Source organism: Pundamilia nyererei, unplaced genomic scaffold, assembly GCF_000239375.1.
Source record: "Pundamilia nyererei isolate P.nyererei 1_Seehausen unplaced genomic scaffold, PunNye1.0 scaffold00062, whole genome shotgun sequence".
NCBI classification, from domain to species: Eukaryota; Metazoa; Chordata; class Actinopteri; order Cichliformes; family Cichlidae; genus Pundamilia; species Pundamilia nyererei.
The window spans coordinates 1,081,359-1,096,540 of record NW_005187463.1 but is presented as its reverse complement, the minus strand read 5'-3'; the positions used below and the strand labels follow the sequence as shown (position 1 = coordinate 1,096,540).

The 15,182-nt window shown below is 40.4% G+C and overlaps 1 protein-coding gene across 1 annotated transcript in view; it reads right to left on the bottom strand.

Moving 5' to 3' along the window:
- The window catches only part of dntt (deoxynucleotidyltransferase, terminal), a 98,007-nt gene that overhangs the window by 32,873 nt on the left and 49,952 nt on the right, over nucleotides 1-15,182 (bottom strand). Inside the window, exons 9-10 of the mRNA XM_005735161.1 lie at nucleotides 5,048-5,296; nucleotides 4,620-4,703 (exon numbers count right to left, since the gene is read on the bottom strand). Of these exons, the coding sequence (XP_005735218.1) occupies nucleotides 4,620-4,703; nucleotides 5,048-5,296 (333 nt within the window). The remainder of the gene's footprint in view (nucleotides 1-4,619; nucleotides 4,704-5,047; nucleotides 5,297-15,182) is intronic.

Below are 15,182 nucleotides of genomic sequence, written 5' to 3'. Positions count from 1 at the left end.
GTAAGTGGTGCTAAAAACAACAGCAAGAGGAATGTTTTGTAACGAGTTAGGCTAACTGCCAACAGGTGAGTAACATGATTGGGGGTATAAAGAGCATCTTGGAGAGGCAGAGAAGTTCACCAAGTTCACCAAAAAAATAGGTGTCATCGAAAAATTCAAACATTGGGAAGAAATCTTTGTGTGCAAGGGACAAGGTTAAATATCAATATCGAATGCCCACAGTTCTTAAAACATTAATACAACATTAATAAAACATTCCTTGTGGCTCAGGAAACTAACCACTCCAAGTTGGTGACTTTTGGAGATTTATTTTCCTGGATGATTGAGAATGCATCAAGACAAACACAAAAGGAAGTTCACAGCTTTTAGCAGCTCCCCCCCACCAGACAAACAAAGAGGCAGTTGGCAGTTAGAAATCAGCAATCCTTCACACACCCCCACTCCCCTCCAGAATTCTCAGGTAACGACCTAATTTACATATGAATGACTAGCCAATTCCACTTGGCTGAAGCTAAAGCCTAGCTAAAAGCCTACCAGCCATTTGGCTGGAAGGCCTTTCACCAACTCAAAACATTTGGTACACCATAAAACATGGTTGCAACTCAGTACACTTAGACATAGTCCAAACCACCTGTTGAAGTTCAAACCGAGCACTGAAGTAGATGTGCTTCAAACAAGTGCCACTCCTGTCAGCTAACAGGAAACCAAGGCTGCTGTTCAAGTGAGCTCAACAAAATTGGACAATAGAAGACTGGGAAAATATTGCCTGGTGAGTCACAATTTCTGCTGTGATGTTCAGATGGTATGCTTAGAATCTGGCATAAACAACATGAAAGAATGGATCCATGTTGCCGTGTATGAACCACTCAGGTGGGTGGTGCAATGATGGGGAATATTTTCTCCTGGCACATTTTATTCCCTTCAGTACCAGCTGAGTGTCATTTAAATGAAACAGCCTGTCTGTTGCTGGCCAGGCTCATCCCTTTATGACCAACGTCCACCAATTTTCTGATGTCACAAAGCTCAAATCATGTTAAAGCTACAATTCTGCCTGGTCAGAATTCAATTCATCTAAAACTGGTTTCTTGAAAATGACAATGAGTTGTATTCAAATGGCCACCGCAGCAACTAGTTACATCAACTTGCTGAATATATGCCACGAAGAACTGAGGCAGCTCTTAAGGCAAAAGAGGGTCCAGTCCAGTACTAGCAAGACGTACGTAATGAATTTTCCTGTGAGCATACGCGTTTGCATATATAAATGAATCATGCAAACTGATTTTCTAAGTAGATAATTGATACCAAAAAAGCTTATCTCACTTTGTGTAATGATATGGCTGTGATGGTTGTTGCTAGAACTGTTAACTTAGCTGGAATGCTAAGGGGAGACGTTAGCAGAACAAGGCATAACTATTGCAGGCAGTCGACCAGCATTTTGAGTTTCTTATGTTTTGGTTTATTGTTGCATTATGGATTAGCTCTTATTCTCTGGTGATATGGTTTTGATTATAATTATATTCTGATTCTTTAGCTATCTGATGATGATGATGATGATGATGATGATGATTATTATTATTATTATTTCTGGTTTAGGTTTTGTTATCTTGCCCTCATGTTTAGTTTAGGTTGCCTGTGCTCCTACTTCTCTGTGTTCCCTCCGTCTGTCTATGGTGTCACACTGTCTGCTTGTGAATCTGTCTGTTTAGTTCAGTGTCTTGCCTGGTTCTGTGTCTGTGAGTTTCCTGTTTTATTCTGAAGGTCTTTGTCTCATGTGAGTGTGTTTACGTTTCCCCTGTTCCGTCAGCTTTGATTTCCCCCAGGTGTGTCCCCCTCCTGTTGCTCATCCCTTGATTGCTGCTACGTGTATTTAGTGTCTGTGTCTTCCCCTACTCGGTGTCGCGTCGTTAACGTCTGTTCATCCTCTTACCCTCAACTAGCTGTGTGTTCTGCTTCCATGTTTCTAGTGTTTAGTCTCCTGCTCCAGTTTAGTATTTCTTTTCCAGTGTTTCAGTCCTTGGTTCCTCTGTTCAGACTTTTGTTTGTCTTTTGGTGAGTTTAGTTAGTATGAGGTTTTTCCCAGCAACAAAGCTGCACTTTAAGTTTCACTTCCGTGTCTGAGTTCTGCATTTTGGGTCCACCACTCCTGCTTGTCTGCCTGCCACACAGCGATTCATGACAAATAGTCGCGCAACACATGATATGTACAAGGCACGCACACAAGCAAAGTAAATTTTTTCAGCAGAGATTCCAGTGTTTTGAGTTTGTTTCACTAAGGCATCTATTACATACATAAATACTTACATAAATATTTTTTTTTATAAATACACTAGTTTGTATGTGCACATGACACACTTATAGCAACTTAATTATCATGTTGTTTACTCAAGTCTTAAAGGAAATAATGTTTTACTTTTGTCTTTACACAGATTTCAGGTTTAGACAGCAAATTTGTTTTTAATCAGGCAGCCCTTCTCTGAATGAGTTTTTATCAGAGAATGCCTGCCCCAGCCTCCACAGTCTCCATCATTTCACCCTGATGAAAACACAATTTTCCTTCTTTAGTTCTTTGGTCCTTCTTTAGTTTGGCCTATATTTATATATTAGTGCATTGTTAGAAGATCAACCAACCTTGTTTTGTGTGGGTTTTTTTATTTGTTTCAATTGAATCATGCAAATTTGAGACTGATTCCTTTGCTTCTTCAAAGACAATACTTAATGTCAGTTCATAAAACCTGTGCACAGTGCTTTGTGAGACAAAAAAGACAGAAAAAAAAACTTCCTTTTAACAGAGAGAAACCTCAGAGGGAACCTGGCTCAGGGAGGATAGCCATCTGTGTCAAACTGCTGCAGTGAGAGAAAAGCAAGGAAAAGAAAAGCATAAGATACAATTTAACAATGGCTTCGTGGTTAGTAATTAAGTCTACTCACTGCAGTATTAATTTGGTTGAGACATCTCTTTGCAAACAACTTACAGACAAGCTGTTTGTGGTTGTCTTCTAATTAAATTTGCAATTCATCATGGATATTGTGGGCAATGTCAAAAACACCCAGAGATTTTTTGTATGCAGAATATTAGGACATAATTATTATTTTTAAAAAGACATTTAAACTGAGATGAGTTAAAACAAAGAATAGAAACACTGCACGTGAATTTGTTTCATCTTCAACACTGGTTACGCTAATTAAGCAGTTATGATACAACTAATGCTAAGAGATGGTAACCGGTAGATTGAATAGCGCACTTTAGGGTGTCCAGTACATTGCATAGTAACATGCTGTGCGTCTTAGGTTAGAGACGTTTGACTGAACTCATTTGTTTGACAGTGTTATATTTAAATAGCTGTCTGTTTTAGAAAACCTTGTATGCACAATTAAAACTATCGTATTTCAAGTGTGGTCTGCATGACTTTAACTTTTATCTGTGATCAGACCTAACACCTCTTTATGGGCTGTCTTGATTATAAGAAATAATTCAATTGAAATTTTAATTTCTGTGCCGATGTCCTCCATGGTGACCATTCTTTACAAAGATTTTGAAATGCAAGGGAATGACACACAAATCTCTTGACCTTTGATTTCTGAGTTTAAGACTTGGTAATGGTAAATGGTAAATAGCCTGTATTTGTATAGCGCTTTTCTAGTCCCTGAGGACCCCAAAGCGCTTTACACAACCAGTCATCCACCCATTCACACACACATTCACACACTGGTGATGGCGACAGTAGATTGCCTTTCTAGTCCCTGAGGACCCCAAAGCGCTTTACACAACCAGTCATCCACCCATTCACACACACATTCACACACTGGTGATGGCTACATTGTAGCCACAGCCACCCTGGGGTGCACTGACAGAGGCGACAGAGGTGGTAGTTATTTTCTGGGACAGTTAAATGTTAATTTTTCACAGAAATGAATTTAAGACTTTTGAAATTTGCAAGAGACAATATCCAGGACTAAAAATGTCTAACTTACTTTCTGCTGTTTTCTAATTATGTGACTTGTAGCTTACACAGGATGGCTTTCAGTCATGTCTACATCACATACTGTCACAAATACTGACACTGCTCTTTGTTTATGCTTTAGATAAATGATTTACAGACCCTGCCTTATGGTAAAATGCCACTTACCTGCAGGTGACAGAAAAAAGAGGCATGCATTATATCACATTCAAAACGGTCGGTGCAAAAAGTTGAAAAGACCTGCATTTCCCCCTCATTTCAGAAATGTTCTGTGAAAACTCAACATCTGTAGTATCGCAAGTAAAAGATGAGTTGCTGAAGAAGTGGACGCCTTCTTACAGGGGATCAACAGCAAAATAAGCTGACTGTCAATGAGTCATAAAGCTAAATATTGTACATGTGTGAATTAACTACTCCAACCCATTATTGACATTAAAAGTAAAGTGCAGTTAGATTTTCTTATTTTTACAGTTATTTACCAAATATTTTTTTAAATGAATGAATAAATATAAATCACTGATAGAATGAATATAAATGCAAAGCACTTCATGAAAATCTACTAGGTTTACTTTGATCATGCAGTTGAATCATACGTTTATCATAAAAATGCCCAAATTTAAAATTATCAGCTAAAAATGAAATGTTTTAATTTAAATGTACCTTAGTTTTGTCATACAAAGCGTGATTGTCCAACAGCATTCGCCGCTCCATTCGAGCAAACCTCCTCAGGTCTCTCTCAAACTGCTGTGAAAGGAAGAATCGATAGTCTGAAATTAAATACCTATTTTCCTTGTCAGCCATATGACTTTAAAAGGAAACAGCGATGTCTAAATGCATTTTGTATTCCTGGAGGACTTCTATGTCTTTTCATTATTGTTATTAGCAAGATGGTTTTAGGATATGAGACTTTGCTGATATGAAATCATATTTTCATCATGTACACTTGGCTTTAGATACCAAATTGTGGTTTCAAATTGTGGTTCAAGCACCTCTAAGATGTACTGAATAACTACTAGTACATTTCTTTCTACTCACACCTTCTTCCTGCAGCTACCTAACTTTCATTCATTCTCTATAATCCTTCTTACCCTGGAGCCGCTCCAGCCAAGAAGAGTAAAGGCGTAGCGATCCACAGGTGGAGACACCAAGTCCACGCGTACAGCCCTCCAGCCTCTCCTGTCTTCCTCAGCAGTTTGGAGACCTCCCTCTACTTGGCTGTCCTCCAGACGCAGGATCAGGAAACACTTTGCAAAGTGGTCCATGGCCTCAAACCTGTGGCTGGGAAGCTTCGACTCATCAAAAGTAGAGGCCTGGTATTCACAGTAGAGAAGAATGCCCTGTAGAAAATAAAATAAGGATGTGTTCACCGGTCTTTTCCATCTGCTTCTCAAAGATACAAAACAGTTTATAAAATGTCATCTGTAATATCTTAATATGTTGACCCGGGCTTCAGAGCAACCAACACGTGCAGGCGATGTCTAAGATGCATCGCTTGCACATGTTGCAGGCTCACTGAAATAAAATAATAAAGTATTATTCTAAATAATCTGATGATTAGATGTGCAGGATAATTCTGGTTTATTTCATACAGAAATCTTAATCTAGAAATATTTTGCATAAAATAATATTAGCATGACCTATAGAACCACAATGGCCACATTAAAGGAACATTCACTGAAGTGAAAGAAACCGAACTATTAAAAACTCTAAGACTGACATAAGAATGTAACATTTGTAGTATTTTGTCCCCTTAGTCCTAATACAAAGCCACCTTCTTGTCAACCAGAATAATGTCTTGTCAGCGTTCCAGTAATTAAGACGCACGGACATAAAAGCCTCCATTATTATGTGTTCCGCTGACTGGCACGAGCTATCGAATTTTGTAATTTGTATTTTAAAAAGACTCAATTACTAGAATCCTGTTCAGTGTTTAAACCTGGATCAAAAAGCACAATTAGAGTAAAATGCTTCAGTTCACGGTGAAATGTTTTTTTCTTAAAAACCAACAGATTTTTTTCCCCGTGCAAACTTCTCTGTTAATGTAGATAAGCTGGAGAGTTTTCTAATATCTTTGCCAAAAAACGGTTCAATTTGTGTTGATATAATTTGGTAAAATATTTAATTGGAAGATTTTGCTGGTGTATCATTGACAGCAGTAATCGCATCCCTGTCTTACCAAGAATTGAGTCTTTAAGCATACTGAAGCTATGAAGAGAGCCAGGTTTCATTCCCAACTCTTCAAATAAAGATATCAGATCGGGAATTTGATGTGACATTTTCCTCATTCGGTATTATTTAGCTTAAAGAGTTCCATATTGTGCATTGACCAAACTCTTTTATTTTTTCATTGCTTTACCGCCACCATATTTCTGATATTATCAAAATGGTTCAGCACAGGGTGAGTGAAGTAGTTCTCTCTGAAATCTGAATGAAATTCTAACAAAAAGTATTGCTTTACATGAACGACTTGCTTCAGAACCTGATTCTTCATAAAAGGCTGCTTAGACACAGGCCTGAGGGTATTGAAAAGACTGAGTCATGGTAATGTCTCTTTAAGCAGTGTTGGATTTTTGCTCTTCTTAAAATAGTGAGCTGAGGAATGAGTATATTTTTCTTGACATGACAAATTGCTGCATGCTCACACTTGATGTAAATTTCACACAGAAGTGTTGAAGAATATAGATGATAGCCATGTGAAACTGATGGCCAGAGAATAAGAGTTAATATTCAAAATGACTGAAGGGTCATTCACAAGAATTATTATAGTGAAACTTGCACACAATGATCACCTAATGGGTCTTCACCTAAACTGTGATCAATGTCAGGGTCGCATTTGTCATTTTAAGGGAAGTAACCTATGAACTCCTGATTTGTTAAGTGTCTGTTGGACAGGCTAAACATTTCTGTGCAGACCGGATTATTAAAAATTGTTTGGCCCATAAATTTAGCAAAAATATATATGGTCCCCATAGAAGGAAGGACGAATCGTAATGACTTTGGTGAGCTCTCCTGTACCATCACATCCATTAATACAATTTTCTTCCTCAAGCCAAGATGGGGAAACAAAAAATACATAAGAAGCAAGAATCATCCCGCTGACCTTTACAGAACCACATGAAAAGACATGCAAAACACTTTAAATTTCCTGACATGACACATTATGTTCTTAAAGTGGTACACCTTTGTGTTTCATGTTTCACAGTTTATTGCCAGCAATGTAAAGATTTAAAATTGCCCCATCAGATTAGCTTACGTTCACATCAAGACAGCAGTGATTGAAAGAAAATAATTCTTACCTGGAACTTAAATCAGAGATAATAATTGAATTTTAAGCATTAACCCACATAGCAAAATTGGTATGGCCCAGATCTGGCCCACACAATGTGCTTACACATGGCCCACATACCGCAAAGAATGACGGCCCTTTGGTGGCCCAGATCTGGTTTGCCAGAGGTGGCCCACACATGGGCCAGCAAAAGGCCAGTTGCAAACACACTGCTGGTTCTGTGCTGGCCCATGTGTAACCTCTGGCAAACCAGATCTGCGCCACCAAAGGACCGTCATTCTTTGTGGGATGTGGGCCATGTGCAAGTTGTGTGCAGCCACGGGCCAGTTGCAGACACACTGCTGGCCCAGAATAGTTTCAGCTCTGGCTCCAGATGTCAGCCTAATGTGTACCTTAATCAAGCCATGTAAACTGATTCCTATATAGCGCTTTTCTACTCTCATGGATTATTCATCATTATTAAGTGCTCTACACAACATGCCACAGTCACCCAATCACACACTTTCTCTAACTTGAGTGCTTCCTAACTACATTCATACACATTCACATTCTTGAGATGTAGACGGGAGGAGCCAGTGATTGAACCACTCATAAGCTACAGCCACCCAGTGCTAAACATGAGTAAACCCTCACTAGGTTTTGGATAAAGTGTACACTCACAAACCTGTCAAACCTGCTTTTGAAAGTTGGCTACCATAGCAGTATAGTATTGCAACATGGCATTTGGGTCTTCTAACTAAAATAAAATTAGGAACATAAATAGTGCCATCATTGCCAGACCTGACCCACATTTGGTTGACATACACCCTGCCATGACACCAGTCAGTCAGAAGTGCCAGCTTGATCTGGGCCAGACCTGTTTTCTATGAGCTTGGGCCACATAAAACAAACCACAGTCGGGCCAGATGTGGCATGCCATCACATAAACAGTGCCATCTGTGCCAGGCCTGGCCCATATCTGGATGACATACCACTTACATTGCCAGGAGTCAGTCAGCAGGACCGGTTTGACACCAGATCCGGGCCGGACCTGTCTGCTATGTGGGAAATATGTCTGTTTTAAATAATCTAATAGACTGGACTGAAATGACAATTTAAAACCAATTTGGTAAAGGGTGTGAAGTACAGTGATTCTATGGTTTTGAGCAAACTAATTTAAGGTTTTAATGGACAGAATGCCATGAACATTGGTATAGTCATTCACAATTTCCTTAAATTAAATGTAAGTGCCTCTGAGATTTTCTGACTTCTGATGCCAGCGTGATGAGTTAGAAGTTACGTGTAATTTCCGTTCAGAAACTGTAAAAGGATTCACATCAGTGCGATCTTTACACCCACTAAAGATCGCCATTTATTGTGATGGTGTCAGCAACATTATCATGTAGTGTCAAATGTTGTGCTGAGGCATAGTCTCACAGGGCTTAGACCAAGTCAAATAGCAGTCAAAGGACACATTTGGCCCCAAAAACAGAATTCATTGGTTCAGTGGTTACAATTTGATGGATTACCCTTTTCATACATCTTCTGTGGATTTAAAATATACTCATAATACTGGAACATTTAAAAATGAATAACTAATTTCCATTACAAACATTACATTAAGTAGTGGCAGTTTAGCACAAATAAATGGCATAACTGGGAAAACCTCACAAATCCTGAAAACCTGAGGTGCCCATCTATACTAGTTCGTGTCCGTCAGTTCTCCAAGTACCTTCTAAGTGTCCTACTTAGGGAAAAGTTCATTCAAGGCACATTCTTGATGCATTGGGATGCTAGCATCACATGTTGATTGTCTGTTTTTGTTGTTGATCTGAATAGTTACATATCAAATGTTTAAAAATCTCAAAAGGAAAAGAAACAGAACTCTAAATCTATATAATCTGACGTTAGACGAAATCCTGAGAAATTGGTTGTCATTGTTAAAAGAAATAAAACACTGCATCATCACCAAGCCTGTAAAGCTTCTTCTTTCAGTCTTTTGTTCCTGCTTTTAAATATTTACATTGATTTATTGAAATTTATACTGTACGATCAAGAAAAAGCACTGACTTTGAGTTGTGGTAATCCATCAGGTTAAAACTCATAAAATAATTAGAGAATGAAATATGTCTACTGGTTAAACTGAGAGTCTTAGTGTGAAAGTCTCAACTGTTTCAATAAAGCTCTAAAAAGTAGCTCTAGAAGGTAACAGTGGTCGTGAATGTGCACACAGGCTTTCATCAGTAAAGCTATGAATACCAGGGAAAGAACTCGGGCCAGTGTGTGAGCATGTTTTCAGACTTGTCATGGGCCTAGAGAGTGCTAAAAAAGGGGGGATGGATGAGTGTAAGACCCAATAGAGAAACAAGCTTTCAGTCAGCAATAGTAGATGGCTGGAGCCCATTCTCTGGTAAATGGCTCCACTCCTTAGATAATGAAAATCTCTGCCAAGTAAGATGTCAGTGCGTTGAAGAGAGAGGATCACTGATGAGAAACAAAGCCATAAGAGTAGAGGAGAGTGAAATGGAGTGAGTGCAAGAGGGTTGGAGAAAAACGAGTAGATAGGGGAAAGAAAGAGAGGTAAAAGACAGATAGTCCATGAATTGATTTCCCGGGACCTCGCCCTGGCCGAATTCGCTTCTCCCTGGGTGTAGCAGTGTTAAGGCGATTAAGATTACAAATTGTCAATTTAATTCCAGCACCCAGAGTAATTGTTGGGATACTACTCTCCTCTTACTGGCCATAAATTTGCTTCACTCTCCTTAAAGAGCAATAATTGGGGAATAGAGTGCAGTGAGCAGCCACTCTGCCTGTCCAACTGATGACTGAGGTTAATCACGAAACATTAAACACCTTGTCAGCATAGCCCAGATAGCCGTTACTAAACAATCCTGCCTGACCGCCGAACGGCACGAGTTATCAGACGAGGACAGCTCTCCCCACGGGGGCCACCGAGATGGAGGGCGCTGAGGTACCTTAGGTGGTGACACACCAGGGAGCAGATCTCAAAGAAATCACCCTTTTCCTCTAATTATCTTTAGGAGTGAGCTCATGTGTTGTGCAACTGCAGGCAAAAGAAATCTACGATGTCACCCGCTGCTGCACCCCTGGACCGCTCTCCCTGTGCAATTACAGATAACCGTTCGCCTTCTAATAAAAGGCACGGACAGGAAAGTTCCCTTTCCATTTAGTAATAGCTTAGCTACAGGCAGTGACAGTTCTCACTTGGATAATGAGGGCAGAATGACAGCATAAAAGCACTTAAATACTGACTAATCTGAAATTAAAATCCCCCTGAGCCACACTTGAGACGAGCTGTGGGAGAACGTCTGCAGCGCATCTGATTCAGGAGGCCGTAAATGTAGGTCACTGATTCCGACCCCTCCTGAAAAAAGAAATATTTTTCTCCAGCTTTGAATCACGCTGATGCCTTCAGAGAAAGCATTAATGAGCTATGGTGACAGTTGCACAGACCATTAAGTACCTGAATGCGGATGCCCTTCACCGGATGAGGTTTGCGGCCCTGCTGCCTACACACATGCAGTACAGTACAGCGGCACTGATTTCTCTCACTCTCTCCCTTTTCAGCCTGACACGCAGACACACACAAATCCAACATAAAAACAGGATGTCATGAAGTTCCCCGTCTCAGCATCGCCGGGGGCTGTTTAGCCCAATAGCGCTCTGTAATCATCTCCTACACAGCAGGTACTGTCAGCGAGCATCTGAGAGTAAGCTTATTCCACCAGAACTGTTTACAGAGGGAATTACAGAGGAGGACAGCAGGGAGATAATCTTTCCCCTGAAAGCTTTTGCCTATGAGCACTGGGTGGAGGGGGGTTCAAGTGAACATGACTTTTGAAATTGTGATCAGAAGGTTGAGTGTTTTTCTTATTTGATGATTTACACCAGGTATTTTCTTGAGAGTGTGATGAGTGGACGCAGAAGCCACCTGCATCCAGAAGACAGCAGCATCCTTATCGGGCACACTCTGATCTCATCTTGCATTCTTTCTGACTCGCAAAAAAGCGACATCAAACCCTGCCTTCAAGTTGCAGATTAGCGTGTTAGCCAGGACCATCTGAAATGCACTTTGACTTTGATACAGGGCCTCACCAGAATGAAAGAAACTGATTTGTGAAATGAAAGCAAAGCGGTTTGTTCATCTGTCCGCATGTGCGTCCTCTCAGTGTCAGTCGGAGGAGCCATTACTGATCCAATTTTATTTAGATCTCAAAGTGACTAAGCCTCCGTGACTGCCGAATAACCTCGGCCGTATGGGCAGCTCTGTCTGAATCACTGATTTAGCCACAGGGAAAACTCTCCAATTACCAAGCATGCTGACCAAACACAGAACAATAAAGCCTTAGTTGAATGGCATCATAATGACTGCAATGCATGCAGACCTCAGCCTTTGCAAAGCAGTGCTTAAACAGTATTTAGAGACAGAAATGATAGATGGACGAAGGATGAGGCATGGCCCTCTCCGTCTCTTCGTCGCTATAGCCGGGGCCAAGCTGAATCTCATCTGTCTGCCACAGAAGCTGGTGGCTGACCTTGCTTCTGCCCCCAAGTTATGCTTTCAGAATTTCAGCAGTAGAAGGGGGTGTGCAATGAGGGGGGGGAGGGAAAAAAATGATGAACCCCTTTTTACAAGGACGTTTGGAGATGGATGTATTTTTAACTCCCTTCAGGCTGTGGAGGGGTGCTGGATGAAGGGGGGATGGGTTGGGTTCCAGGGGCTGCCTATGATATTAGGCCTGAGTGAAGACATGTCTGCCCCCAGGGGCTCGATTGCAGATGACAAGGTTACACGACTTAGAGTCAACCTCTGCTACCTCCACTTAATCACTGTCTCTTGTGTCCCCATCCCTCCAGACGGTCCCCTCTCCATCCCCATTCTGCCCACCCTGCTGAGAAGAAAGCTTCCGGTCTTATCACGCCGTCCCTTCTTGGCTTTCTAAAGCCTTTTCTAACACCTGCCCTTACCTGCCTAATTCACTGTCTCACATCCATTCTGCCTCCCTATCCCCGTACATTCGCACATCCTTTCACACCTTCACCTCGCTGCCTCTGCCTATAGTGGATTTAAGTGGCTGCAAGTGGTGAGAGCTCCGCGCGATAACATGCAATAAGTAGGAGGTAATTATCGTCAGGATGGACCTCTGAAGGAGTGCAGAGATGCGGAGGTGGGGATGGAGGAGGGTTGGAGGGTTTGGAAGGGTTTATTTTTAAACCCCAGCGATGTCAAAAAAGAAGTCAGTGACTAGACTAGACTAGAACAGGCAGCGTGATTCTGCTCTTTATCAAACACTCATCTCTTTTTTTATGACCCTCTTCAACTATGCATTTATGCAAGGTTGAAGACAGTGTTGACAAAGAAAAGTCCTTCCACATCCACATTTTCTTGTGCTGCCCGTTTTTATCTAACCGGTCTAACCAACACTGTCCATGATGGCCTTTTACAGATCAAGTTTTTCTCCTGCATGTGTCACCCTGCTCAGAGGAGAGGTATCTGCCTGCAATTATACTAATAGGGACTTTTTAGCAAGCAGCACTGAAGGGAGGCATAATGACTGGGATGTCATTTAGTCCTGTTAGTAGGAAATGTTTTCTTGGTGTTTTCATGGGCAGTGTCTCTTTGTTGGGGAGTATCAGACAAAACACCTGCAGCAAAACATGCAATTCAGCTAACTCAGCTTCATGTACAGCCACTGATGAGACTACAGTATGTACTCAACATGATTTTTAAACCAAGACAGAACACCACGGATTTCATTCATTTTCAGCTCAATAGACTTAATATATGTGTTTTTGACGGGGGATAAAAAACAATAACATGTTTGACTTTTATGCTTCAAACCAGCAGCAATCTCTGGGGTTGACCAGAATATAGCATTAAGGAAATGCCAAAACCTGCAGTTCCTTTAATGGCCACTTGAGGCTGACTCCAAAGGTGAATCCGTCACCTTTGACTCAGTGTTATTATGCCTAACTAAACAGCATTAAAACCATGTTTACAGCTGAGTACAAGTATACAGTTGATTGAAGGACTGAAAGTTAAGCACACAAAAACATATCTCCAACTGAAACTAGCTGCGTTTTCCGAGCTAAAAGGATAAAGCAGCCAAGTTCCAAAGAAAAACTTGAAAAGGCATCAGAACTATTGCTCAACACCACTTTTAAAAAAATTATGAGTCTGGCTCATTGGAAGCAAAATATGAAGAAATGAGAAGTGGTTTTAAACTTGTACTGTACGTGCATCGCTTTATAAATCCAAGCTTGCACACCAAGCTAGCTTGTTTTCACTGCTTACTTACCACTTCACTCTCTTCCCCAAATAAAATCAATTCTGGCTCCAAAAGAAGAACTTTGCTGCAGCAAAAGGACAGGGCTTTGGTTTAATTAGTAACTTTCCCCCAATAAATTTGGAAATGAGGCAAGAAAAGGAAAAGTCCAGTCTTAGGAAGAGTCAAAAGTGATAGAAACAACATGAAAAGAAGTGACACTCTCAGATATGTACAGACTGGAGAGAGCTTCAGGATCCCGCAAGGACACGTGTTAAATCTGTTAGATCAGTGAGAAACAACACCTGTGTTTATTGGCCTCGTATAATCAGGTGTTTTAAAATAATCTGGCCCTTGTGACATCGGCGCAGTGAGGCAAGATGTGGGAGAAGTTATTAATGTGAGTCGCAGAATTTAAAAATGTCTTCTTGTGTTAATAGTTTTATTCAAGACTGTTAGGTTAGTAAAAATCTCATGTGTCTCTTGGCACCGTGACTTTTCACAGTTTCTAACTAGGCCACTACAGAAAGTTAGGAACTACAGCTTTAAAGCCTGCTGCTCTTCAATAATCACGAATCACAAGGACATTATTCATGGATGAAAAAAAAAAGTTTTCCATCACATTTGAATTTTATTCCTGTTTCCCAGAGTTATCTAACTATATATCCAATCTGTTGAGCAGTTCCATAACTGAATGAACTAGTAGACGGTGAATAAACCTGGCCTACTTCATTGATTTCCTCCTCCCATGCACAGAATAAAAACTTCAAAACTAGAGGAGGTACTGTAGGTGTAATACTGCATACGTCTATCTATAATTTAAACACCCTGGATATTTGTTTCAATTGTTGTGCTTAACACCCCAGTTTCATGTAATTGCAAATGTCTTTTATGCAAAAAGTTGAAGTAGAGCACTTCTGGAACCCACTGATATTTGTCACATTACCATGATATTAGCAGCAAATAATTGTTGTCATTTGAGTACAGTCAGTAATTAAATCACTGTGTTTATGTAAACATAATCCGACATTAACATTGTGTCTCTCTGTTTTATCTCTTGTTCGTATATTTTCTCACTCTGCTCACAGTCACTGTCTGTTTCTCTGTCTCTCTTTCTTCTCCCCTCTCAGCCACTTCTCATTTTTTTTGCCCATTTTCCATTAAAGGCTCCATTTTCCACCATGGGGCATCCAGTGCTGACCATGGTCCTTGAAAGCCCTAAAAGAAGTTCTTAATGTAACTGCTAAATTGTACTTTTTTGTTCCTAGAATCACTCACATCTTCCAAATCTCTTTTCATTGCAGGCAACTAAATAACTTCTTTCTCTCTAATTTTCACAAAAAAAGGGAGCTGTGTTTCCAAGGACACAGCTCTGAATCATGAAAAATAGACCAACTCCTTTAAGTGATTTAGTTTTGAATCATGCTGAAAACTTCAGTATCTTACAGCGACCACGAGTGAAAGACTGGCTTTTGGTTTCAGGAGGTTTTTCAATATATAGTGCAACAGTTATATATATATATTATGTGCCAGAATATGCATACAGTGGGGCAAAAAAGTATTTAGTCAGCCACCTATTGTGCAAGTTCCCCCACTTAAAATGATGACAGAGGTCAGTAATTTGCACCAGAGGTACACTTCAACTGTGAGAGACAGAATGTGAAAAAAAAA